Genomic DNA, 24959 nt, shown 5'->3' on the forward strand with positions numbered 1-24959 from the left:
CCCATCCTTATTGACTTATTACTTCTTTTGTCAGCTTTCCTTACTTATCAGAAGAAATGGCCCGCACTAAGCAGACTGCTCGCAAGTCCACCGGTGGCAAGGCGCCCCGTAAGCAGCTGGCCACCAAGGCAGCCCGCAAGACCCCCGCCACCGGTGGCGTCAAGAAGCCCCACCGCTACCGCCCCGGCACGGTGAGAACATTTTTTGGGGTGTTTATTTTGGAAAGGATTTTCTCAGTTGTTTCTTGTCTCTACCCTGTGATTTAACACATTCCTTCCTTCAAGCGTTATAAATGCTAATTCCTCCATTGCTTCGTATCTTCGCCTCCAGGTCGCTCTGCGTGAGATCCGCAAGTACCAGAAGAGCACTGAGTTGCTCATCCGCAAGCTGCCCTTCCAGCGCCTGGTGCGCGAGATCGCTCAGGACTTCAAGACCGATCTGCGCTTCCAGAGCCAGGCCGTGCTGGCGCTGCAGGAGGCTGCCGAGGCCTACCTGGTGGGCCTGTTCGAGGACACCAACTTGTGCGCTATCCACGCCAAGCGCGTCACCATCATGCCCAAGGACATCCAGCTGGCAAGGCGCATCCGCGGCGAGCGCGCTTAAAGGCCTGACCCCATGACTCGCCCGCGCGCATTCTACGAGCCTGTCTCTCCAATCCAAATCCGGTGTTTTTCAACACCACCTTGAGTTGTTTGTCTGGAGGAGTTCGGCTCCGTTAAGCAGTGCTGGGCTGGCACGTGAATAACCTCCCATAACCTCCCAAAGATTCGGCCACCTCAACGAAATGGGTCTATTCTGCCCGTGGAGTTTGGAGTTGTCTGATTTCCAATCTAACATAAAAGCACGCGATTTGTTACAGCGGAGTTGCCTGGTTCCCAATCTAATACAAAAGAAACAGTAAATTATACGATGTCATTCGACAACTCAGCTGCCTAGCAAATATCTGTCAATTAATGATGCTGTTGTTGTTGTTGTTGTTACATGGTCGTGGGTGTGTTCCCCGTACCTGCGAACCACCCTAGTACGAGCCGTCGGCTCAACGGCTGCCAAATCGCCTATAAGCACCTTCCTACCTCGCACTTCCAACTAGACAAGTGATGAAGTATACTAACGACCAAAGGGAACGATAGAGTTGCGGTGAGACCATATGCGTTCCAGCATCCTTGCCAGGCGTTCAGGTTCCCACTTCATAGCGTCCTTCATATGTTCGGCACTGATAGCCACTGATAGCCATATCGAGGATATATATAGAAATAGAAATGATAGCCCACACCACTACAGTTTGAAAGGCGCCGACAGAAGGTGACGCCCAGCTCTGCAAGAAAAAAAAATAGAAATGGACTACATACAACGAGCACGCAATAACCCTGAGGAACTGGCCAACAATGGCCTCATGGTACAGTTAATAGACCAGATAGCCGGGCTGGCGGGAGGCCTGGCAGCCACCAACCAGGAAATCCGCACGATCAAATATGAGCAAGCGGAATTAAAAACGCAAGTAAAGAGCCTGATGAAGAATGGCCGGGGAGTCGACTACGACGCCTTCGGTCTAGTCCACCAAAACGGGCTCTTTTATTTGGATAGCATGCGGATCTTCACGACTGGGAACGTGGATGAGAGCAGGATCAAGAACGTCCTAAGGGAAGCGGACGTTAATATTAAGCGGATCAGGCTCCTGGGGAGCGATCCGAATAAAGACCGCAGATCCTGGTGCGCGTACTTCGATATAACGGATCGACCCTCCCCGCTTGTGTCAGGTTGTCGTCGATGCCCAATTTCTGATGCCGTAGGACCTCAGCTGTAACGCCGCTAAGGCGGCCCTTGGCTCACCTGAAGCCCTGAAGGATGATGGCCGTTCCGTTATATCGAAGTACGCGCACCAGGATCTGCGGTCTTTATTCGGATCGCTCCCCAGGAGCCTGATCCGCTTAATATTAACGTCCGCTTCCCTTAGGACGTTCTTGATCCTGCTCTCATCCACGTTCCCAGTCGTGAAGATCCGCATGCTATCCAAATAAAAGGGCCCGTTTTGGTGGACTAGACCGAAGGCGTCGTAGTAGACTCCCCGGCCATTCTTCATCAGGCTCTTTACTTGCGTTTTTAATTCCGCTTGCTCATATTTGATCGTGCGGATTTCCTGGTTGGTGGCTGCCAGGCCTCCCGCCAGCCCGGCTATCTGGTCTATTAACTGTACCATGAGGCCATTGTTGGCCAGTTCCTCAGGGTTATTGCGTGCTCGTTGTATGTTGTTGTTGTTGTTGTTACATGGTCGTGGGTGCGTTCCCCGTACCTGCAAACCACCCTAGTACGAGCCGAGGGCTCAAGGGCTGCCAAATCGCCTATAAGCACCATCCTACCTCGCACTTCCAGCGAAACAAGTGATGAAGTATACTAACGACCAAAGGGAACGATAGAGTTGCGGTGAGACCATATACGTTCCAGCATCCTTGCCAGGCGTTCAGGTTCCCACTTCATAGCGTCCTTCATATGTTCGAAGCGTGGAAAGCCCATATCAGATCTGATTCCGTCGTAAACCGGGCAGTCCAGCAAAATGTGCTTTTCATCCTCGATGTGGCTACCAGTGCCGCAGCAAGGGCATACTCGCTCCTCCCTAGGTATATAACGCCGTCCCTTACGCGTTCTGTTAGCCGCCAGTGCCCAACAGCAAAGCCTAAACTGCATAAGCTTGCGATTCGCCGAACGTGGGATAAACATTGTGATGTGCGGGAGCACCTCCTTCCTGCCCGCTTGCTCGGCCGCCAGCCCCGTTGTATGTAGTCCATTCCTATTTTTTTTCCTTGCAGAGCTGGGCGTCACCTTCTGTCGGCGCCTTTCAAACTGTAGTGGTGTGGGCTATCATTTCTATTCTATATATATCCTCGATGTGGCTATCAGTGCCGCAGCAAGGGCATACTCGCTCCTCCCTAGGTATATAACGCCGTCCCTTACGCGCTCTGTTAGCCGCCAGTGCCCAACAGCAAAGCCTAAACTGCATAAGCTTGCGATTCGCCGAACGTGGGATAAACATTGTGATGTGCGGGAGCACCTCCTTCCTGCCCGCTTGCTCGGCCGCCAGCCCCATCCAATGCTTATACTTCGCCATGTGGATTCCTGGTTGTTTGCCGTCTGACGGATACACGTCAGGCTGGACATCTAAACGCGTATGCTTCCAACCACTCATTTATCGGTCCTTGAACTCCAAAATCACACCTTCTGGCATTGGCTTGTTCATCAGCCACTCCACTCGTTCGTCTACCTCGTGTAGCCCTTGCGGGGCCTCTTCCCATACATCGTGCCCCAAAAAACATAGAAAACGGAGGAGTAGTGTCCCCCATCCGGGCCCTTCGGGGTTGGAGAGGGATTCTGCGACCTCCTGTCGCAAAACTTGGTATGCCACAGACCCACGCTGTAAACGGACATGGTTCCAAAACCTCACAACCTGCTTGAGAACGTGGCAGTGTAGGGGTAGCTGCGATAGCTCTGCGAACAAGAGGCGGTGTGTTGGTCTGGCAGCTCCTACAATTTGCCGCATGAAAGATATCTGAAGCTATATATATATATAGATATCGAAGGGCCCCTCTGCAAGATTATTCGCATCACTCCGCTTCCTGAGCCTGTCCGAGACCTCAGCTAGCATAAACGGCCCCCACGCTTGACAACCATACAACAGTATTGCTCGTACCTGCGTATCGAAACACCTCATCCTCACATCTGGGGCGAACAACTTTAGCTTATCTAATTTTGCACTCAACGCGAACATAGCTGCTCTAGCTGTGTCATACAACTGCTGGCGGCAGGCCCAGAACTGCCGTTCCGGCCCATACACCAACCCCAGATATCGTGCACTATCCTTAGCCGGTATGGCCTCCCCAGCCAGCCTGAGCTCATCTGGCCACATGTGACTGTGCCCGGATATTGGTTAAGACATATGTGGCTGGGATGCGACCAAATGTCTCAAAGTGTGAAAGGCTTGTTTTTGCATGTGATGGCACCCAGCAGTCGGAACTTAGCGAGAGATGTCAACAGTTACGGCTATCAGGCCAGGTAGTACCTGCCAAAGATAGCGCTCGCTATCTGGGCTTGGTGTATGGGCCAGAACGGCCTTTTAGTGCGTGCCGTCAGCAGTTATGTGATACAGGTCGGTCCGCTATGTTTTCCTTAAGCGCAAAGTTGGACAAAATGAAGCTGTTTGCCCCCGACGTGCGAATGCGGTGCTTTGCAACCCAAGTCCGAGCAATTCTGTTGTATGGCTGCCAGGCGTGGGGCCCTTTTGCGCTGGCAGAGGTCGTGGACAGGGTGGGAAGGCGGCGGGATAAAGCCAACCTTGCAGAGGGCATGTTCGAAGCCCGTTTGAAGGATAGCGCAGTCCAGCTGCAGATTTTATTCATGAGGCAGGTAGTGGGGACGGCACGGCCATCCCACAGGCTGTTGTATGCGGAGCTGGCTGAACTCCCCTTACAATATTACATGGTGAAGCAGATTCTCCGTTTCTGGAACCGCCTTCAAAGACAAGTGGGATCCATTGCCCATGCAGTTTTACGGCAGGAGATAACCGATGCCCTGACCAACCCGGAATGGAAGGGTTGGGGAATCTCAACGTTACGATTGTTTTCCTTCTTGGAGTGCAACATTTGGAGCGGAATACCGCAAGAAGTCGTGGGGGTAAAGGAGCGTGCAGACTGGTTGTTGAGTAGACCTCTACCAGAAGGAGCGATAATAACGGCACTAAGAGAGCGTTTGATGAGCGGCTGGGACCATACGCGTCTGACTGTCTTGCCAGAGGAGTACCCATCAGATGGGAAGCAACCGGGAGTGCAAATGGCGAAGTATAAGCACTGGATGGGGCTGCCCTTTTCGGGAGCCGCAGCCGTCATGTGGCCAACACATGCTAATGTTTTCATTCCTCGTTTAGCACATCGTAAGCTAATGCAGTTTCGTTTATGTTGCTGGGCTTTGGAGGCGAACAGAGCACGAAGGGGCAAGTACCATGTTCCCAGGGGGCAGCGGTTTTGCCACTGTTGTGGTCCTAATAGCCGAATTGAGGATGAAAAACACGTGTTATTGGAATGCCCAGCCTATAATGATATGTGTTCTGTGACGATTTTGGGATGCGCCCAAATGTGTCGAAATGTGAACGCCTCGTTTTTGCGAGTGACAGCGACACTAGAAGTGCTGTCCAAGCATCGTGTGATGAGCTCAGGCTGGCTGGGGAGGCCATACCGGCTAAGGATAGTGCACGATATCTGGGGTTGGTGTATGGGCCGGAACGGCAGTTCTGGGCCTGCCGCCAGCAGTTGTATGACACAGCTAGAGCAGCTATGTTCGCGTTGAGTGCAAAATTAGATAAGCTAAAGTTGTTCGCCCCAGATGTGAGGATGAGGTGTTTCGATACGCAGGTACGAGCAATACTGTTGTATGGTTGTCAAGCGTGGGGGCCGTTTATGCTAGCTGAGGTCTCGGACAGGCTTAGGAAGCGGAGTGATGCGAATAACCTTGCAGAGGGGCCCTTTGAGGCGTGCCTAAAGGACAGGGCAGTGCAGCTTCAGATATCTTTCATGCGGCAAATTGTAGGAGCTGCCAGACCAACACACCGCCTCTTGTTCGCAGAGCTATCGCAGCTACCCCTACACTACCACGTTCTCAAGCAGGTTGTGAGGTTTTGGAACCATGTCCGTTTACAGCGTGGGTCTGTGGCATACCAAGTTTTGCGACAGGAGGTCGCAGAATCCCTCTCCAACCCCGAAGGGCCCGGATGGGGGACACTACTCCTCCGTTTTCTATGTTTTTTGGGGCACGACGTATGGAAAGAGGCCCCGCAAGGGCTACATGAGGTAGACGAACGAGTGGAGTGGCTGATGAACAAGCCAATGCCAGAAGGTGTGATTTTGGAGTTCAAGGACCGATTAACGAGTGGTTGGAAGCATACGCGTTTAGATGTCCAGCCTGACGTGTATCCGTCAGACGGCAAGCAACCAGGAATCCACATGGCGAAGTATAAGCATTGGATGGGGCTGGCGGCCGAGCAAGCGGGCAGGAAGGAGGTGCTCCCGCACATCACAATGTTTATCCCACGTTCGGCGAATCGCATGCTTATGCAGTTTAGGCTTTGCTGTTGGGCACTGGCGGCTAACAGAGCGCGTAAGGGACTGCGTTATATACCTAGGGAGGAGCGAGTATGCCCTTGCCGCGGCACTGATAGCCACATCGAGGATGAGAAACACATTTTGCTGGACTGTCCGGTTTACGACGAAATCAGATCTGATATGGGCTTTCCACGCTTCGAACATATGAAGGACGCTATGAAGTGGGAACCTGAACGCCTGGCAAGGATGCTGGGACGCATATGGTCCCACCGCAACTCTATCGTTCCCTTTGGTCGTTAGTATCCTTCATCACTTGTTTCGTTGGAAGTGCGAGGTAGGATGGTGCTTATAGGCGATTTGGCAGCCCTTGAGCCCTCGGCTCGTATTGGGGTGGTTTGCAGGTACGGGGAACGCACCCACGACCATGTAACAACAACAACAACAAGGAGCGTGTTGACTGGTTGTTGAGTAGACCTTTGGAGCGGAATACCGCAAGAAGTCGTGGGGGTAAAGGAGCGTGTTGACTGGTTGTTGAGTAGACCTCTACCCGAAGGAGCGATGATAACGGCACTAAGAGAGCGTTTGATGAGCGGCTGGGACCATACGCGTCTGACTGTCTTGCCAGAGGAGTACCCATCAGATGGGAAGCAACCGGCAGTGCAATCGACAACTCAGCAAATGTTTGTTGATTAACGATGCAAAATCCCGTAATGCAGCGTTCCGTGGTAACTCTATACGTGTCTCAGCTGTGTCGTGGGATACGGTGACCGCGCAGCTGACCCAACTCCAAAACGGCCGGTCTCTGCGTCTTGTCCTTTGGAGAGAGGCAGGAGGCGGTATGTGACTACTTGGTACAGCTTGGCAGATTGTTACGGGAGCTGGTTGCCTCCTGGTGCTGCTGTGTATTGCGCTCCGGCCAGTTCCAACTCGTGAGCTGCCCGGCAGTGCTCCTCCACACCCAAGAGCCACTCAGCCAGTCTGGGTGGAGAGCAAAGGGAAGGAGTGGAGAGGGGAGAAGGGAGAAGGCACAGAGAGGGCGAAAGGAGGGCCACATCTAGACAGTGCCGGGATATTGGTTAAGACATATGTGGCTGCGGAACACAAAACAATCACGTGCGTATAGATATTGCCCTTGCGCCTACTTGTTGTATGAACAGTTTTACACACACACAAAACAAACACGGTGCATGCGAAGAAAAAGGATTCGATGACGAGATGTCGCATCCCCTGAACGTCCCAAAGCGGTTCTGTCCTGCCCTTGGACAGCATACTCACGCAGAAACGGGGAGGGACTCTCTGAAGGGGGCTGTGTCGGAACAGTTGCTCAACCCATAGACACTTGGTTCGCCAGCACTGATGCTCAGGTTTGCAGCGCACATGGAAGTCACAACGATCATGGTGGTGTTGAAAAACACCGAGATTTTTTTATAGGTTCGGAGGTAGAGCAAAGGGAGGATCCGATTAGGCCGACGTGAACTTGGTGACAGCCTTGGTGCCCTCGGACACGGCGTGCTTGGCCAGCTCGCCCGGCAGAACCAGGCGCACGGCAGTCTGGATTTCGCGCGACGTCACGGTGGGCTTCTTGTTGTAGCGGCTCAGCTTGGAGGCCTCGGTGGCAACCTTCTCAAAGATGTCGTTGATGAAGCTGTTCATAATCGACATGGCCTTTGAGCTGATGCCGGTATCGGGGTGCACCTGCTTCAACACCTTGTAGATGTAAAGCTTGTAGGTCTCGCTCTTGGCGACCTTGGCCTTCTTCTTCTTCTTGTCCCCCTCAGCGGCATCGCCGGCAGCGGGCTCCTTAGCGGACTTCTTAGCCGGCGCCTTCTTCTCCTTCTTCTTGGGAGCCTTCTCAGCCTTGGGCTTAGCCTCGGCCTTGGGCTCGACAGCCTCCGATGCGGGCTTCTCCTCCTTGGTCTTTGGGGCCATTTGTAATTATCAGACTATTAGAAATCAGAAAGTGTGAGATGAATGATATTGTGTGATTCCATTACCAAGTAGTCTGGAGCATTAAATGTTAGGGTCAGCCCGAGCCCGGTGATCCGACCCGTCGTTAGCGGTTGGCCCAGTGAGCTGCTCGGACTAACGGTAGCTCGGCCATTGCCGTAAAACTTCTTCCTTCTAAAATGTTTGCTCGAGCAGTAAGATTAAGATTAACTGTCTGCTGCTAACCTGAAACTTATCAATCTTTGTTCGTACTTCGCTTACAAGGAAACTTACTGTTACAATGGCTGGTCGTGGCAAGGGCAAGACCGCTGGCAAGAAGGCCGTCAGCCGCAGCTCCAAGGCTGGTCTGCAGTTCCCTGTGGGCCGCATTGCTCGTTACCTGAAGAAGGGCAAGTATGCCGAGCGCATCGGTGCTGGCGCCCCCGTCTACCTGGCCGCTGTGCTGGAGTACCTGACTGCTGAGGTTCTGGAGCTGGCTGGCAACGCGGCTCGCGACAACAAGAAGAACCGCATCGTCCCGCGCCACATCCAGCTCGCCATCCGCAACGACGAGGAGTTGGGCAAGCTGCTGGGCGACGTGACCATTGCGTCCGGCGGTGTGCTTCCCAACATTCACGCCGTGCTGCTGCCCAAGAAGTCCAAGGGCGGCAAGGGCGAGGAGGCTGCCTAAAGCTGAAGCGACCAAGGGGTTGCGGAGTATTCTCCGACTGGACACGGCAACAAAACATCCGGTGTTTCTCAACACCACCAATTTACAACTTGGTCCCATCTCCCAAACATTCACTGTACCCGTTAAACGAAAAACAGACAGGGCATAGGCCGTAAGCTTAATGGTATGCATTAAATTTGTAAACACTGCTCCGACAAGCTTCTGAGACACACCAACCATGTCAGAACAGAAACAGGGAATTGCTTAACAAACGTAAAAATCCTGAATTGTTGACATTCATTACCGAAGTCAATACTAAACCTTTAATTGCGCATTCATCTAAAATCCTCCTCATAGCTATTTCTGGAAATAGGCACATAAACGGCCTGTCATACACATCGCCCCTTAAGTTCAGGTCCGAGATTCTGGATGCCTTCGCCGCTTTGAAGCAAACCCTGTAGAACTTAAGCAGGTTAATACTAGACCACAACGGAGGGTTTTGACCGTTCGCTGGAAGATTTACGATGGCGAGGGATCCTCGCTGTCATTTTTTTCTGTTGACCGGGGGCGAAAGAATCGCTCAACCGCCTCCTGCACCTCCTTTTCCGCCGCAGCCATTCGGACCGCCTCCCAGCGACCCAAATGGCTCCCAAGGGGCCCCGGCTCCAAAACCACCGCCACACGTTGCGCACCCCGCAAACTCTCCTGTTGATTGCACGATGGAGTATTGCGGTGTTAGGGATTGGCAGTTTTGGCGGCGGGAGGAAGTGAAAATGGGTAGGGAAAGCAGGGCCCCCCATGTCACCTCTAAATACTGGGTATGGAAAGAAGGGCTGGCAGGCAGCAGTGCAAAAAATGCCAGCGCTCCGATTGACAAAGCAGAAGTGCTGTTAGGTTGGGAACGTAAATCGACCCCAGCAAACCATTTCACTGCCTAGTTCCTCCCTGTACCCCTCCCCCGCACTCGAACAATTGTGAACTCCAGTCCCAACCATCCGCAAACTTCCGCAAGACCCAACCTTAAACGCTCCTGCCAGGCCGTTGCCAATGGTGCTGGAGGGAATGTCAGGTACAAGCACGGGGTTGGGGGACCGGGCAAAGAAGGGAGCATGTCAAAAAAACACTTCTTGCTTTCAGTACAAAACGTAAATCCTAACCAACAGCATGCGGCATAAGCTGGTGGCCTGAGACAACCTTTCCTAGTCTAAATGTGCGGAAAAGGGCATGCCAACGGTTCCATGCTGCGCATCGAAACAACGACCTAACGTGCCAACGCACAATAGATTAACAGATCAATCGTACCTTCCTAGACTCCAGCCCCATGTCCGGAAGTATCCGGCCAATGACATCTCACATACGCAGTCCACCAGACGCAGCAGCTTTCAGAAATAGTTCATCCACTGTTCTGCAATCCAATATCACTACAGTGTTGTGCGTTTTAGCCAGTTCCCAGAGTTGGCAAACAAAAACAGGTTTTGCACTCAGCGCCAAGGCGCAACTTTGCTCACGCTTTTTAGAGATCTTACAAGTAATAGAACGAAATCTCTTCGTGATCGTAACAAGTTGTCTAATACAGCCAAAGAGACGTGACGATGACAGTTGTTGGTTAAAATTAATGTAGGTCTAAGCGTCTGCCAGCATTTCGCGCGATATCACTTTAATTATAACGCACTAGGAGCGCGTACAAACCCCACTGCTTGAGGTTCCGTACTAAGGAACAACACAAACGGCTTGAACAGCAGGACATGGTTTAGGTACCATACACTAGAATTCTCGGAAGCACACGGCTGCACACGGTGTTCATCAAATTTCCATCACTCCCCCAGGCATTCGCACCTCACCAATATGCTTTCTCGTTTCTCGCTTAGGTCGGCAGGAGGAACGGTAGGTATCGTGCTGCGCTGAAGATGTCGAGCAAACCGTACGGTCCTATCATAAGGTTCTCCTGTACGGTTCTGTAGCTTGGGAAAGGCCCTATGTGGCGGCACCGACGGCACCGGCCACACCTGGGGAAGGCCCGATGACCTGATCGAGGCCTGATCGAATGCAAATTTGAAATCTGCTGTAAGGTCCCTAAATTACACCACAGTATGTTCGTCCTCAGGCTTTATTTTCGTCCTCAGTCTTCAGCTTTGTTCTCAAAAATCTCGTCTTAGCAATGCACCTTACCTACTTGGCAGTACATGAGCTCTAAAATATCATGGAGGAGCTCTTTGCTCTCTTTTCACTCCCCCGACCTCGCCAGATAGCGCCACGTGGTGGTCAGGAAACCTTACTAATGCTGTACGGAAGCTCTAGCACACAAACCCCAAGCCCGTACATCCCATTGTTTGTTCCAAGATACCAAACCGTTCCGAAACCCACATTCCTTTTTTATGCGTTTCCCGTCCTTTCCGTACCTTGCTGCTACTTCAGGCGACTCACCATCGATGATGCATAACTTTTTCATAATTATCTATTTTTTGAGTGACAGCTAAACTTGAGTGAAGTTAAACTCCGACAAACATTTAACTTCGACTCCGACACAGGCAACCGCGGGCGGGAGAGAATTAGTTGGAAGATCGCGGCTCGCCGGTGAGCTGATCGGAGCAGCAGCGGCAATGTCCTGAAACAAAGACAACTAATTATTCAAAACTTCCGATGCTCATTTCATTTCCCCCCTCACCACCCAACATTTCCGCTTTCATGCACACACAAACTGCTAACGCGGAAATGATGCTATCACTCACAAACAACATTTACAAACATACTGATGTACATGTCGAAGTCCCAACCGTGCCGGGCCACCCAGAATTGGACATAATACAGGCGGGATATGCACCACCACCACCACCACCACCTGAGAGGTGGGCAAACCAAAAATTCCATAACAAACATTTTCATATGCGCCATTCAAAGAGAAAAACATATTCGCCAAAAGAACTCACTGTTTCGTTAAATGTACATACATACACAAAGCGAGGAGTGCGCGTCGCGTGATGTATGTGTGTATGTGTTTTGCGTGTCCGGCCCCAGCCAACCCTCCCTTTTCTGGCACCTGGTAATAGCCCACCCAGCCCCGCGTGTGTGTGTGTATGTGTATATGTATGTCTCCGCACCTACCCCCATTAGCATATTGATGGTTGAGGCAAGATAAGGAAAAGGGTTAAAAGTGTGACTTCCCTCTCCCTGTTGCATCCTGGCTATGATACTTTGGCACGCCCTCGTACAAGCCGTATCGTTTGCCGTACGGTCCGTACCATTGTACAGAAAATGCAGAACAACGAAGCGTATCACTGAGCAACTAAAACATGCAGAAATGCTTTATTCGTTGAAAAGTCGTTAATATTCCCCCCAGAGATCAAATCAACAGGAACTCCACAAATACGAAATTACCATTCCCTTCCCACCCACCCAACCCCCAAACCCCCACCCCCCCACACACACATCCCGCCCCCGCCCCTTGTTGCGAACCTCACAGACATGCACAAGCTAGCTCTCGACATTACGCAGCCGTACGGCATTCTATTGCCGTGCTTTACAGCATGATTGTCGTACATATTGGCCTGCATCCGTTAGTCATGACACAATGAGAAACATGCCGGGGTGGAACATCCGCCGGCTTGGGGCCTTGACGCGGCAGGAAATACACACACGCTCGGTGATGTGAGGCATCCGACAAAGCCCCCCCGTACCACAACCCCCCAGTGCTCTCCTCCCCCCCTCCCGTCATCGCTCCCCCACCCACCCAAACATACAAACATACAAACACACAACCAAAACTTCCCGAGAAAACCTTCAAGGAACGCAAACAATGAAGGAGATCCACCGTTGTCGCGACCAACGACCTACCTCTTAACTACGAACTCCCAAGCGAGCGGTTCGAATGACGTCGAGCCGGAAAAAAAATCTTTCACCTACTTTTCAAGTATCCGCTTTCGCCGAGTTGGCCTGCATAACGAATTCCCCATAGCGGAATCCCAACCCTGCATTCCGTTGTGTCGTACACTTCCCGTGTCTTGTGTACGATCTCCACGTAGCATCGTCCAATTTCCCTCCAAAGCCACGTACTGCGCCACCCGGTGCTGCCGTACGTCATCACAACGCCTGATTGACCAACCCCCGGAAAAGGGGTTCGGGCACACGCGGCCCCACAAACACACACATGAACACAAAAAAAAAACTCGCCGCACACGTAGTCTTGAGACAAGGCGCCAACACCGCCGACGCCGCTCTTCCCCCTTTCCCCTCCCCACAACAAAGCTACTCCAAGCAGCAGTACGGCAAACCCATATCCCCAGTACGGCAACCCGTACTCTCCAACCTACCTCAACGGACCTGGTCATCCTAGTACCGATTCCCGTCTGCATCAAGGTACGGAAGGTGGTTGGGCGGTTGAAGCGGTTGCGCCGCCGCCGTCGCCGCCGCCACAGCGGCCGCGACGGTTGACGACCCCAAACCGTTAGGCACTCCAGCTGCCGCCAGTGCCGCTACGGGACCGTCCTCAAAGTACGGCAGCACCGGCGGCGGCGGCGGCGGCGGTGCCGCCACGAGCAGTGCTGACGGCGGCGCCCGCTCCCCCAGTACGAGCATCTCGGCGATTGTGGACAGCCAGTCGCTGTCTGCCAGGAGCGTCTCCAAGGTAACATGGATCCTGAAAAAGTGGTTTCGGAGAGGAAAGCACGTGGCTTCAAAAAATGGTTTCGGAGCGTGCCCGACTTCGATTTTTGGATTTTTTAACTTTAGAGGTTGGTTTCGGAGGATGGTTTATATATAGAAAGTGTTGTAGTTCTGAAATAACTTCAGTACGGAGTCCCTATGATGGCGGAATAATTATTCTGGTGTACGACACATGTACGAATGAAAAACACGTATGCAACATGCGAAGAAATGACACAAAAAGGTGGGGAAAAGGGGGAGAAAGGGTAAGGGGGGATTGGAGAAGGGGACGGTGTGTTTTGCAGCAGTGCAAACCGACACGCGTACCTGAACCGCCAATAATGCTTCGAGACGGTTGGGTCGTTGATAACTTCCGCACTCGCCGGGCGAGTGGTGTACTGCAGCGATAAAGCCGTTAGATCCTGTATAGGAAACACGGCCAGCATGGAGCCGCAGTTGATGTGCTGCTGAAGTACGGCACGTACGACATCCGGCGTGCAGACCGGCGGCGGCGGGCCACAGCCGCCGAGTTGGTGATAATAGAAGCGCTCCGCGCGATCAGGATCCGATTCGTACCTGCATGGTTGCCGTACCACGGCACACACGTCCGCAAATCAAAATTACGTAATCACTTACTAAGTACGGAAAAGCCTACGGTTAGTAATTATGCTGAAAAGGACCTCCAGCTGCATATGGTGCTGCACAGATAAACCAACCATATTTTCAGACTACCTGACACGCAAGCACGTAAATACGGGGCAGTGGAAAAACACATCCGACTCACCTTCCCCCCTCTTCCCCCCCACTCCCCCCGAATTTCCCCCCAATTTCCCCCTTCCCCCCTCTCCCCACCCCCAACAAAACCCTAAACCCCTTAATAAAACCCACCAGGCCCGCAGCGGTGTGACGTCATGACAAGAGGGTGACGCCACGGTCAGGTACGTGTACGTGCCCGGGTTATTGAACTCCTTGCCCGGCTCCGTGGCCATCCGCTGAATACGGAGACCGATAAGGCCCAATTCCTGTGGTGTAGGTTTTAGGGTTTTTTAGGGTTTTGCAGAGTTCTTCAAGGGTTTCAAAAGGGGTTTAAAAATTGCTGGCCCGTCGTACCCTCTCCTTGATTTGGCAGTATCTATATCTACTCCCCCATATCTTTCCCCCCCCCACCTCGCCCCCCCTTCACCCCCACATACACGTTCACACACATGAATATTGTTCTGCCGCCAACGCACCTTCATGACAGGCGGTACGCACGCCGGCACGAAACCCAGATCCTCCCCGCACACGAGCATGTCACTGGCGGCTTGCAGGGCGGGCAGCTTGGACAGCGCACTGGATCTCCACACATCCTCCTGGCGCCTGTGCGTGTGTATGTATGTATGAATGTTACGTGTGTATGTGTATGTGTTCGGAGGGCCGGAGACCGCGGGTTCAGGGAGGGGACGAATGGCGAACCCCAGGGCAAAAACCCGACTTCCCTCCCCCACCAGATGCGCAAACATACTGACGCACAGGCATACACACATACCTAAGAAGGCCCCGACAGGCAGACATACATCGATAGGTACGAGAACATACAGACACATACCGACGCACCATGAAGCAAGCACATACACAGCTCTACCCCACAACTCCCCCCCAGCACCCACCGGAAGTAGTAGTCGTCGTGCATGTGTCGTAGTACGGCACGACACGGGGCGGGTAGGGCCGCAAAACTGCTGGTGGTCATCAGGTTGAACCTGTTTTCACGTTTTTAGAGTTTAAGAGTTTTACGTGTATGTACTTAAAATGCATGTATGTATGTATGTATGTATGTATGTATGTATGTATGTATGTATGTATGTATGTATGTATGTATGTATGTATGTATGTATGTATGTATGTATGTATGTATGTATGTATGTATGTATGTATGTATGTATTTGAAATGTATGCATGCAATGACGTGTACGTTTTTATACATGCGAGGGTGTGAGGATGAGTCCAGCTTTGGGCGGCATCTCAGTACGATGCTGGCGGGGTGTGTGTACCCGGGGGTTGGAGCAGGGGGAAAAGAAGGAAGTCAATTGCATGGAAAAAACACGTATGCAAAAGCCAGCCAGTTGAATCCAACCCAAACAGGAACGCCCAAACCCAGCAATGCCCCCGGACGTACCTGGGGTGGAAGGCATCTGGATCCTCTGGATCCGGCAGCAGTACGACATTCTGTCTCAGTTTGATCAGTCCCGCCCGCGTCTCCTCCACCTCCCTAACCAACCAGTCGGGCGAGTCCTCTCGCAAGGGAATGGCGGCAATGGCGGCCTCACTCGAGTAGGCGGGACGGAGCCTGGGCAGGGGGGTTGGCGAGGGGTGGCGTGGGGGCTGGTGTGGAGGGTATGGTGGGGGGTGAGGTGGGGGGTGAGGTGGGGGGTGAGGTGGGGGGTGAGGTGGGGGGTGAGGTGGGAGGTGAGCGGGGGGTTGAAGGGGGGAGAGGGAGGGGAGTTGTTGTACGTGTGTCCATACACAACATATGCACAACACCGCATATCCCCCCTTTTTTTGGTGTCATTGCCTAGGGTTTTAGGATAAACAGCACACGCACACGCACACGCACACACACACACACAGACATCCCCTCACACACACACACCCCACACACAGACGCCCCTTATCTGCCTGCCATCTCACACTGCCGTCCCAGTACGTAATGCACCAAGCTTCTCACCCTCAACACTCTCTTCCCCCCCCCTCCACACACACAAACGCGCACATTTAACATATACACATAAAACACAACACACACGGCAGTTCCCCCCCAAACCCCTCCCCCTCCCCCCCCCATTCACCTGTATTTGCCTTTCCCGTCCTCTAACATATACGTCGCCGACACCACCTCCGCCCTCTCCGCCCCAAACAACTGCCGTACAAGTGCCTCGGTGATGTACGGCCGAGTGAGGCGGTCAATGTCCCACACCCCCCGTTGCTCGAGCTCGGAACGCGTCAAAGGGCGGGAGGGGCGGAAATAACCCAGCAGACCTGCGTGTGTACGTATATATGTGCGTATGTGTGTGTCTGTTATATATCGATCCGGGCCTTATGCTGGCCAGGGGCACTAACCGTACCGTACCCAAATGGTATGACCGCCGAAGTGTATTAGCAGAGCCTGAGTCGGGGTCGGGAGCACACAAGACTAACCGACTTGTGCTGTGTGCTCCCGACCCTTGCGCTGTGTTTCGGCTTCGGCCCCCGGTGTAATCGAAGTCATACATACATGCATACATACACATGCAGGCGGCTGGCAGAGGTTAAGGCCTGACTTCTGCTCCCGGCCGACCCGGGTTCAAATCTGCCTGCCGGCTCCTCGGGTGTTTGAGGAGTGTTGAAATGGGAGGTGGCCCCCCATCATATGGACGATGTGGGACGTGATTATATCAACTTGCGAGCTGACCAGGAACTAAGTTGATGCGCCGTTGATCCGCTAGATTTGGTTGGATGCTGGTGGTGAGTTGCCGAACCCAACGAATGCATTCTGAAGTCGGATGGGGTGACGGATTAGGGTGCCCCTCTAGCAGGGGAGAGCAGGGACTGCCTCGGGAAGGGGGCCGCTGGTGAAGTTAACCACCCTGTAACAACATACATACATACACATTTCCCCCCCTCAACCCCTGCCCATACCCACCCGTCACGCAGTCGCCAGGTACTTCCCAGATCCGAAAAAAACCCAGTACGTGATCTATACGGTACGCCGTAAAGTACTGCGCCAGATGTCGTAACCTCGACCTCCACCAGTCGTACCCGTCCGCCGCCATGACCTCCCAGTTGTACGTGGGGAAACCCCAGTTCTGACCTGCGAAGACGGTTTTTTCAAGGTTTTAGCATCTGTACGGTTTTCAAGGTTTTAACGGTTTTAGTATTATCACAAGAGCAGGAAGACCAACCTGTCACAGCTAGGGGATAAGAGTCGACAGTACGATGTCAGTACGATGTTAGTACGACAGGTAAACACCCTTTCCCCCCTTTTTCAGCCACCTCGCTGCCGTCGTCCAAAAAACCAAAACACACCTCAACAAAGCACACACGCATTCCCCCTCCTCGTACCCGTGGGCGAGAACGCGTCCGGAGGGGCTCCCGTACTCTTGTCCATCCTGAACAGGCGCGGGAACGTCCAGCAGTCCACAGAGCGCTTATCGACACCGATGGGCAGGTCGCCCTTAAGTACGACACGGCGAGAGGCGGCATACTCGGATGCCTGTGTGCGTGCCCGGGGGGGGGTAGGGGGGGGGATAAGGGTAGGGGTAGGGGGTAGGGTGGAGGTTTTCATGCGATAAAAGTGTGTGTGGGAGGAGAGGGGGGAGGGAAAGACGAACCACGAACGAGTGAAGCTGCTGCTGCCAGGGCAAGAGAGTATCAAACGTAGAACTGACCGAAAGGCGTTCTTGAAGGCGGCGACCTCGGGAGGGGGGAGGGGAGGGTGAGGAGAAAAACGTGACCATGCAACACACATGCGCGTATACTTGTATACACACATACATACCCTAATACATACCCTAATACATACCCTAATACATACCCCTAAAACCCACACCAAAGTGCAGGATAAGCGGCCCCCTCCTACCCCCCCCCCCTTCCCACTCAGCCCGCCTCGCCCGCTCCGTACCCGCAGCAGCTGTCTGTGCAAATGGTACTGCACATAGTACGTCATCAGAATCCTGCCGTAGAACTCCCCCCCGGGCCGAGTGAGCCGCTCAACCACCTCTTCCGTACCCGCAGACATGCAACCCCAGCGCCAATGCTCCGATGTCTGAATTAGGGATCGTACGACAAAGCGCGTGTGTGTGTGTGTGCGGGGGTGGGGAGGGCAGTACAAGGAGGGAAATTCAAAAAATAGGGAGAGGGGGGTTTGGTTTTGAGTTTGAAAATGTCCGTGACATCGGCCGTCGGCGGTTGGTTCTTTGTGCATTTTTGAATACAATATAACTCCCCCAACCAACTTTACCGACTTAACCAACGAAAGGCTGTTCGCCCCCCCGCCCTCCCCAGGTACCTGGAACCCCCCGCAGCCCCCCCGAACACCCCCTAAACACAAAACCCGCCGATACCCCCCTGCCTGTCTTTCCAGCCCTCAGGCAACCTCTTTCCCCCCTCCGCCCAACGGGAAAAACGTCTCCCGCGCCCTCCTCCCCCCTCCACGCACTTACACACACACATACATACACACACACACACACTCCCACCGCACTCACTCACCTGGAAAATATCCCTCAAAAAGCAAAATGCCGCGTAGGGTCGCAACCAATACGAATTGGCCGCAAACCACGTTTGAAAGCCAGAGGACTGGAGCGTTCCCTTGCCGTACCGGTCGTACACCTGCCGTACATCACACCAACAGACCAGGACAAGTACAATGCGCGCAGAAGCGGCGGAGACCTAGCTAGCTAGCTTAATCAGGAAATGTCCGAAATGTCCGGGAAACAGCGATATGAAGTTTTTGGGCGCTGCGTCGGTTGATAATATTTTATTTATTTCATTTTTTTACGTTTTCTCGTTCACCCACTCACCTACCTACATACATACACCTACCTACCTACATATATGCACCTATACGTACATACATACACACATACATAAAAATAGTCGTACACACCTTTTTCACGAACGCGTTCTTGAAGGCGAGAGTGGCCTCGTAGTCAACCTCGGGCCCGTCCAAATCCCGACGGGCCTTATGAAGCTGAAAGTTGGGAGGGGGGAAAAGGTGGGGGAAAAGGCAATCGAACGTACACATCGGAACGGGCCGAGTAAGGTCGGGTCGGAAAATCACATCATATACCATAAGAAAAAACAAAAAACCGAAAAACCTGCCAACTGCTTTGCAGTTGGCGCACCAATGCCAAAGCACCAATGCCACAAGTTTCCAACGCCACTACCTCACATGCCGTACGTGCCGTACGTGCCGTACATGCGCACCTCAGCCGCCAAATCATGTGGCAGTTGTTGCCCCTCCTCCGCCAACAGCTCTCGTAACGCCAAGTACTGAGGATGCAGCGCGTGTACGGACAGTGTAGAGTACGGGTACGAATCCCACCAGGTGCCGTACACACACGTGTCGTTCACCGGCAGTACTTGGATCATGCGCAGCCCGCATCTTGGGTTGGGGTGGGGGGTCGATGGGGGAAGGTCAGTGGGGGAGTCAGTGGTGGTTGTGGTGGGGCCCTGTGAACATGAGATCCAGTGAAGATGTACGGCGGCATGTATGTATGTATGAATGTATGTACGTATGTATGTATGTGCGGTGTGAAACCCTAAGCGTCTCCTCACGTCTCCGTTCAACTCCTCCCCCTCCCCCTCCCCCCCAATCTACCACTCACTTATCCGCAAGATCCACCAGGGGTATGAGATCCAAAAACTCCCCCACACCGACACTTTCATTTGTACGGAGACTGAAAACTGGTACGGCAACTCCGGCACCTCGCCAGTGCCTGTCTCGTCTGGAGAGTCCGGAGTTTGCGGCGGGCGGGCCGGGGGCAAGGGGGGGGGAGACAGTGTACCGGGGAGGTCATTTTGTTGGGAAATTTTCAATTTATTTTGTTATGCTGATAAATTCTTTTAAAAAAATCAGATTTTTTTAAAATTTCGGATCGTTCAACTTGTACTTTGCGCCGCCGAGCGACATGTACGCGCAAACAAAAAAACATTCACTAACCCACTGCTACAAAAGTCAGGTTCTCAAAATTAAAGCATAAATGACTTTTGAAAATGTTTTGAATAATTGGAATGCGTTGGAGCAATGATGTAAGCGGGCTGTTTGAGCCAGACAGTAAAATAGTAAAGTTGGGATAAAGATGTGGAGACGCAAACAGATACAAATAGGCAGGCAGACAGAAAAAACCCTTACTGACAGACAGACGCATACGCATACATATGAACACGGACTTTCCCGCCATATTCCAATATTCGTCGCTCCGAAACCCCTACCTGAAATAACCGTCGTGTCGTACCATGACGGTGGGCGCCCCCACGGAAGCTGAGGAGGGCAGACTGGCCAGTCGGGGCTCACCCACCTCGGTGGAGAGGAGGCGGGGGGGGGGAATCACGGGCGAAAACACAGACACGAATCGAACGTGACACGAACACACAGCAGACTTGTGCGCAAAAACCCCATAAGCAGGGCGGGACCGTTGGAATGGATCTAAGGGTTATAGATACGACAGGCGGTACGACAGTGATCCGTTGTGGTGGCAAGGGTGAATAATTAGATGTATGCAAAACGCGAGTGAACACGCGGGTGAAGCTATAACCCCTACCTCACATGCATGCATACAGACAGACAGACATACCTCCAGCACAAGGCCGTCCGCCGTCTGAATGGCGTACTTGTACGTGAAGGGGAAGCAGCTGTACGGCACCCGGAGCTCCGCCTCCCAGAAGGGCGTGTGTGTTTCTGCGTGCCGTACAATGAAGACGGATGTGTGTCAGTTTAGGCAAGCCAAGGTTAGGCGGCTTAGGGGTGTTTGCTGTCCCAAACGGGACATGAGTGGGGCGGGTGGAGTTTGCGGGAATACGGCATGCACTTGCTTAGTAAAGATCATCATCTTGCAATCGGGAATACGGCAATGTACGGCAGTGGCTAACAGACAGGCCAGGTAAGCACTTGTGGTCAGCCGGTTGAGTGTTGCGGGGGTAGGATTGGGGTGGTGTGTGTGGGGGAGCGAACAAGAAAGGCGGTTGCAGTACATGGCGGTTGCAGTACCGCCATTCAGGTTCTGGATCCCGGGCCCCATTCTTTCCCCTCCCCCATTCTCCCTCCCCCAACACACGCATACACGTCTCTGTCGTACCCGTCAGCCTCAGCATCTGGTCCGGTTGCCAGTTGCCTAATTGGGAAATTCCACCCGTCACCAACAGAACCTCCGCCGCGTCCAACTGAAAATCCGCAACCGCCAACCGCAAAACCGTCTCGCCCGGTGCGGGAGCGACCAAGGCCAGGGAGGTCATGTGGCCGTTACGGATCTGGGGCTTATGAGCGAACAAAACCTTGGGGGGGCGGGTTTCGAGGGGGGGAAGAGGGGAGGAGTGACCAGGGGAGACCTAGGCGCCGCTAGAAACCGCGGACTGTGTGTGTGTATGTACTAACCCCCCATTCTACAAAACCCCCACCAGCCCCAAATCCCCATCCTTACCTTTGTAAATGCGGCACTCGCCATGAGGGCTGCTGGATGGGCCTTATCCACCCAGGTATCGCAAACCTCCACCAGGTCCCCACCCTGGAGCATATGGTTGGGTAGGAGAGGAGCGGGGAAAGGTTGAAAAGGTGGGGAGCGGGAAAGGGGGCACATCATTTGATGTTACATTGCCAATACAGGGGTAGGAGCCGCAATCTTGGTATAGTCATGCGGCAGAGCCGGTCTTCCATTTATTTTAAGGACAAGGTCGATAAGGAAGGAATGGATACCGAAGATCGGTACCTCGGTCCCCTGCGACGGACAAGGTTACTGCGGTGATGTCTGATTGATGGTCCATTTTTCGTTGATGTTCGCAACAGCGAAGAAAAAGGAAGGGAAAAGGACAGCAACGAAAAGTTAAGGCGTGGCCTTCTAGTTAGGATCCGTTTCCATGCCGTCAGCTGCTAACAGCACCGAGCCAGCGGTTCAATGTAGCGATAATTACCTGCAAGCCCTCTGGAAGCCAGACGGTGCGCTCGCCGGCCGCATCCTCCTTCTCGATTACCCAGTTTCCGTGAACGTTAGCCCCTGGTGCTACCTCATCGTCCTTTTGACGCGCCTGCGCCGCGGGTTAGTCCACCGTTAGGGGCGTTGAAAAAGCGCACTCTAAAGCAGCGAAACAAGAAGGGCCGGCCTGAGAGCCTCACCAAGGCGTACTTGTAGGTATAATACGGTTTCCACGGCAGTAGGATAGTCGCCTCCCACACCAACACGTCTTTTTCGTGATGGCACGACATCTGACGAGCTTGGGACCACTGTAGGCTACCAAGCAGCGCCCCCGATCCCGATAACAGAATGGACTGACCCCATTGCGTAGGATACGATACAGAAAAATGCAGCGTAACGGAGGCTTGCTGCCACGGCTCCCTTGCTCCACTAGCCATCTCGTCCGAAAGCTGTCGTTAGAAAAGCAAGACTTAAGGTTCAATACACCACACTAGATAAAAAGGAAACGGTGTAAGCCGTTTACGTGCATTCTACCTCCTGTAAGAGGTTTGGTTGGCAGGCGTTAATGAGTTTCCGGCGAAGCTCAAGCAGCTTCCAAGGGTTCTCGGGCGGAAGACATGTCACCGTAGGCTCCTTCGACTTCCAATTCAGACAATCTGATAGGACGAGACGGCGCGAAACGCAGAACCATACACCGCCGTACCGTGTACGGCGTCTGTTTACCAGATATTGTTTGACGGCCTAGATTAATTGACCTGTGGCAACAATCTAGTAAATCTCAGATGAGGTAGGGCGCTCAGCTTGGTGCATGCGGCAATGGTATCATTCTTGGCCAATTTCTGTTGGAAAAACCATGTTATGCTTTGCTTCTACTTCACCCCAGCTTGACGATCTGTGGTAATTCAGCCATGAAGCTTCAACGAAGGCTTGATACAGATGCAGCGTGCTGAGTTTCCAGACATCCCATGTCGAGAATCACTACCCCTCTAAATAAAGCAGACGTAGTTTGTGGGTTTACAAATCCCTTACTCACCTATGACCATGCAATATGTATAATGGGCCAGGCTGGCCGCTTGCCTAAGCTTTGCCTAAGCATTGCATTTTCTTTGTTCAAGATGTCATCCTTAACGCTTGTCGGAGCGGCCCGTGCCACTTCTACCTTAAACAGTATGGTGTGAAGTGAAGGGTTATAGTCACCTCGATCGCACCCCTGGGCGTTGGCGGCCAAAAGAGCGCAAGGGACGGCGTTATGTACCTAAGGGGGAGCGGGTATGCCCCTGCTGCGGTACTGGTAGCCATATCGAAGATGAGAAGCACGTCTTGCTGGACTGTCCGGTGTACGGTGTAATCAGAAATATATGGATTTCCCACGCTTCGAGCACATGAAGTGGGAACCTGAACGTCTGGCATGTGGTCCAACCGCAACTCTATCGTTCCCTTTGGTCGTTAGTATCCTTTATTACTAGCTTTGCCTGAAGTGCGAGGTAAAACACACACACCTAGGAGCTCTTAGTGAAAATCGTCTAGGGAGGGGATGCAGTGAGATACGGTGCGACGATGCCGCCCACGTGAGAATGGATGTGTGTGTGTGTGTGTTACATGGTTGGGTGTGCGTGACCCGATACCTGTAAAACTACCCATACGAGCCGAAGGCCCAAGGGCAATACTTCAACGCCTTCAGCGTCCAAAGGGGGTAATTGAGTTTCGGTGAGCCCACATACGTTCCAACATCCTCGCCAGACGTGCGGGTTCCCATTGCATGGCCTCCAACATGCTCTGTTGATGATCGAATCCCTCTTCAGCACGAATATCATTATAGGCTGGGCATTCCCATAACACGTGTTTTTCATCCTCGATTCGGCTATTAGTTGTTGTTGTTGTTGTTGTTGTTGTTACATGGTCGTGGGTGCGTTCCCCGTACCTGCAAACCACCCTAGTACGAGCCGAGGGCTCAAGGGCTGCCAAATCGCCTATAAGCACCATCCTACCTCGCACTTCCAGCGAAACAAGTGATGAAGTATACTAACGACCAAAGGGAACGATAGAGTTGCGGTGAGACCATATACGTTCCAGCATCCTTGCCAGGCGTTCAGGTTCCCACTTCATAGCGTCCTTCATATGTTCGAAGCGTGGAAAGCCCATATCAGATCTGATTCCGTCGTAAACCGGGCAGTCCAGCAAAATGTGCTTTTCATCCTCGATGTGGCTACCAGTGCCGCAGCAAGGGCATACTCGCTCCTCCCTAGGTATATAACGCCGTCCCTTACGCGTTCTGTTAGCCGCCAGTGCCCAACAGCAAAGCCTAAACTGCATAAGCTTGCGATTCGCCGAACGTGGGATAAACATTGTGATGTGCGGGAGCACCTCCTTCCTGCCCGCTTGCTCGGCCGCCAGCCCCATCCAATGCTTATACTTCGCCATGTGAATTCCTGGTTGCTTGCCGTCTGACGGATACACGTCAGGTTGGACATCTAAACGCGTATGCTTCCAACCACTCATTAATCGGTCCTTGAACTCCAAAATCACACCTTCTGGCATTGGTTTGTTCATCAGCCACTCCACTCGTTCGTCTACCTCGTGTAGCCCTTGCGGGGCCTCTTTCCATACATCGTGCCCCAAAAAAACATAGAAAACGGAGGAGTAGTGTCCCCCATCCGGGCCCTTCGGGGTTGGAGAGGGATTCTGCGACCTCCTGTCGCAAAACTTGGTATGCCACAGACCCACGCTGTAAACGGACATGGTTCCAAAACCTCACAACCTGCTTGAGAACGTGGTAGTGTAGGGGTAGCTGCGATAGCTCTGCGAACAAGAGGCGGTGTGTTGGTCTGGCAGCTCCTACAATTTGCCGCATGAAAGATATCTGAAGCTGCACTGCCCTGTCCTTTAGGCACGCCTCAAAGGGCCCCTCTGCAAGGTTATTCGCATCACTCCGCTTCCTAAGCCTGTCCGAGACCTCAGCTAGCATAAACGGCCCCCACGCTTGACAACCATACAACA

At 53.0% G+C, this 24959-nt stretch overlaps 6 protein-coding genes across 6 annotated transcripts; 3 read left to right on the plus strand and 3 right to left on the minus strand.

Moving 5' to 3' along the window:
- Positions 1–56: 56 nt before the first annotated feature.
- On the plus strand, positions 57–603 carry hstH3-3 (histone H3; the record flags this gene model as incomplete). The annotated part of the gene is made up of 2 exons (XM_002956751.1): positions 57–191; positions 331–603. 2 exons carry the CDS (start codon positions 57–59, stop codon positions 601–603), a joined length of 408 nt encoding a protein of 135 aa, XP_002956797.1.
- A 733-nt stretch (positions 604–1336) lies between these two features.
- VOLCADRAFT_97852 (uncharacterized protein) lies at positions 1337–1804 on the plus strand (the record flags this gene model as incomplete). Its single annotated transcript, XM_002956752.1, has 1 exon — positions 1337–1804. One exon carries the CDS (start codon positions 1337–1339, stop codon positions 1802–1804), a length of 468 nt encoding a protein of 155 aa, XP_002956798.1.
- A 5677-nt stretch (positions 1805–7481) lies between these two features.
- Positions 7482–8050, minus strand: hstH2B-4 (histone H2B). The gene has a single exon (XM_002956801.1). The coding sequence runs from the start codon at positions 8010–8012 to the stop codon at positions 7545–7547; it is 468 nt and encodes a 155-aa protein (XP_002956847.1). The 5' UTR covers positions 8013–8050; the 3' UTR covers positions 7482–7544.
- A 260-nt stretch (positions 8051–8310) lies between these two features.
- Positions 8311–8700, plus strand: hstH2A-4 (histone H2A; the record flags this gene model as incomplete). The annotated part of the gene is made up of 1 exon (XM_002956753.1): positions 8311–8700. The coding sequence occupies one exon, from the start codon at positions 8311–8313 to the stop codon at positions 8698–8700; it is 390 nt and encodes a 129-aa protein (XP_002956799.1).
- Positions 8701–9198: 498 nt separating this feature from the next.
- VOLCADRAFT_97855 (uncharacterized protein) lies at positions 9199–11128 on the minus strand (the record flags this gene model as incomplete). Its single annotated transcript, XM_002956802.1, has 4 exons — positions 9199–9384; positions 9699–9732; positions 10516–10653; positions 11079–11128. The coding sequence occupies 4 exons, from the start codon at positions 11126–11128 to the stop codon at positions 9199–9201; spliced, it is 408 nt and encodes a 135-aa protein (XP_002956848.1).
- A 968-nt stretch (positions 11129–12096) lies between these two features.
- dpe1 (cytosolic 4-alpha-glucanotransferase) lies at positions 12097–23005 on the minus strand (the record flags this gene model as incomplete). Its single annotated transcript, XM_002956803.1, has 23 exons — positions 12097–12224; positions 12997–13022; positions 13180–13312; positions 13645–13893; positions 14206–14339; positions 14550–14676; positions 15473–15643; positions 16143–16332; positions 16976–17143; positions 17395–17545; positions 17954–18097; positions 18544–18663; positions 18941–19024; positions 19261–19438; positions 19662–19781; positions 20269–20354; positions 20631–20734; positions 21132–21327; positions 21474–21557; positions 21961–22074; positions 22163–22411; positions 22497–22618; positions 22996–23005. 23 exons carry the CDS (start codon positions 23003–23005, stop codon positions 12197–12199), a joined length of 2988 nt encoding a protein of 995 aa, XP_002956849.1. The 3' UTR covers positions 12097–12196.
- Between the last annotated feature and the right edge of the window lie 1954 nt (positions 23006–24959).

The sequence above is a fragment of the Volvox carteri genome (assembly GCF_000143455.1).
Source record: "Volvox carteri f. nagariensis unplaced genomic scaffold VOLCAscaffold_65, whole genome shotgun sequence".
Taxonomy (NCBI): Eukaryota; Viridiplantae; Chlorophyta; class Chlorophyceae; order Chlamydomonadales; family Volvocaceae; genus Volvox; species Volvox carteri.

Bases quoted from the DNA above. Each gene is read 5' to 3' on its own strand.
- hstH2B-4 (XM_002956801.1), bottom strand. From the start codon at position 8,012: ATGGCCCCAAAGACCAAGGAGGAGAAGCCCGCATCGGAGGCTGTCGAG.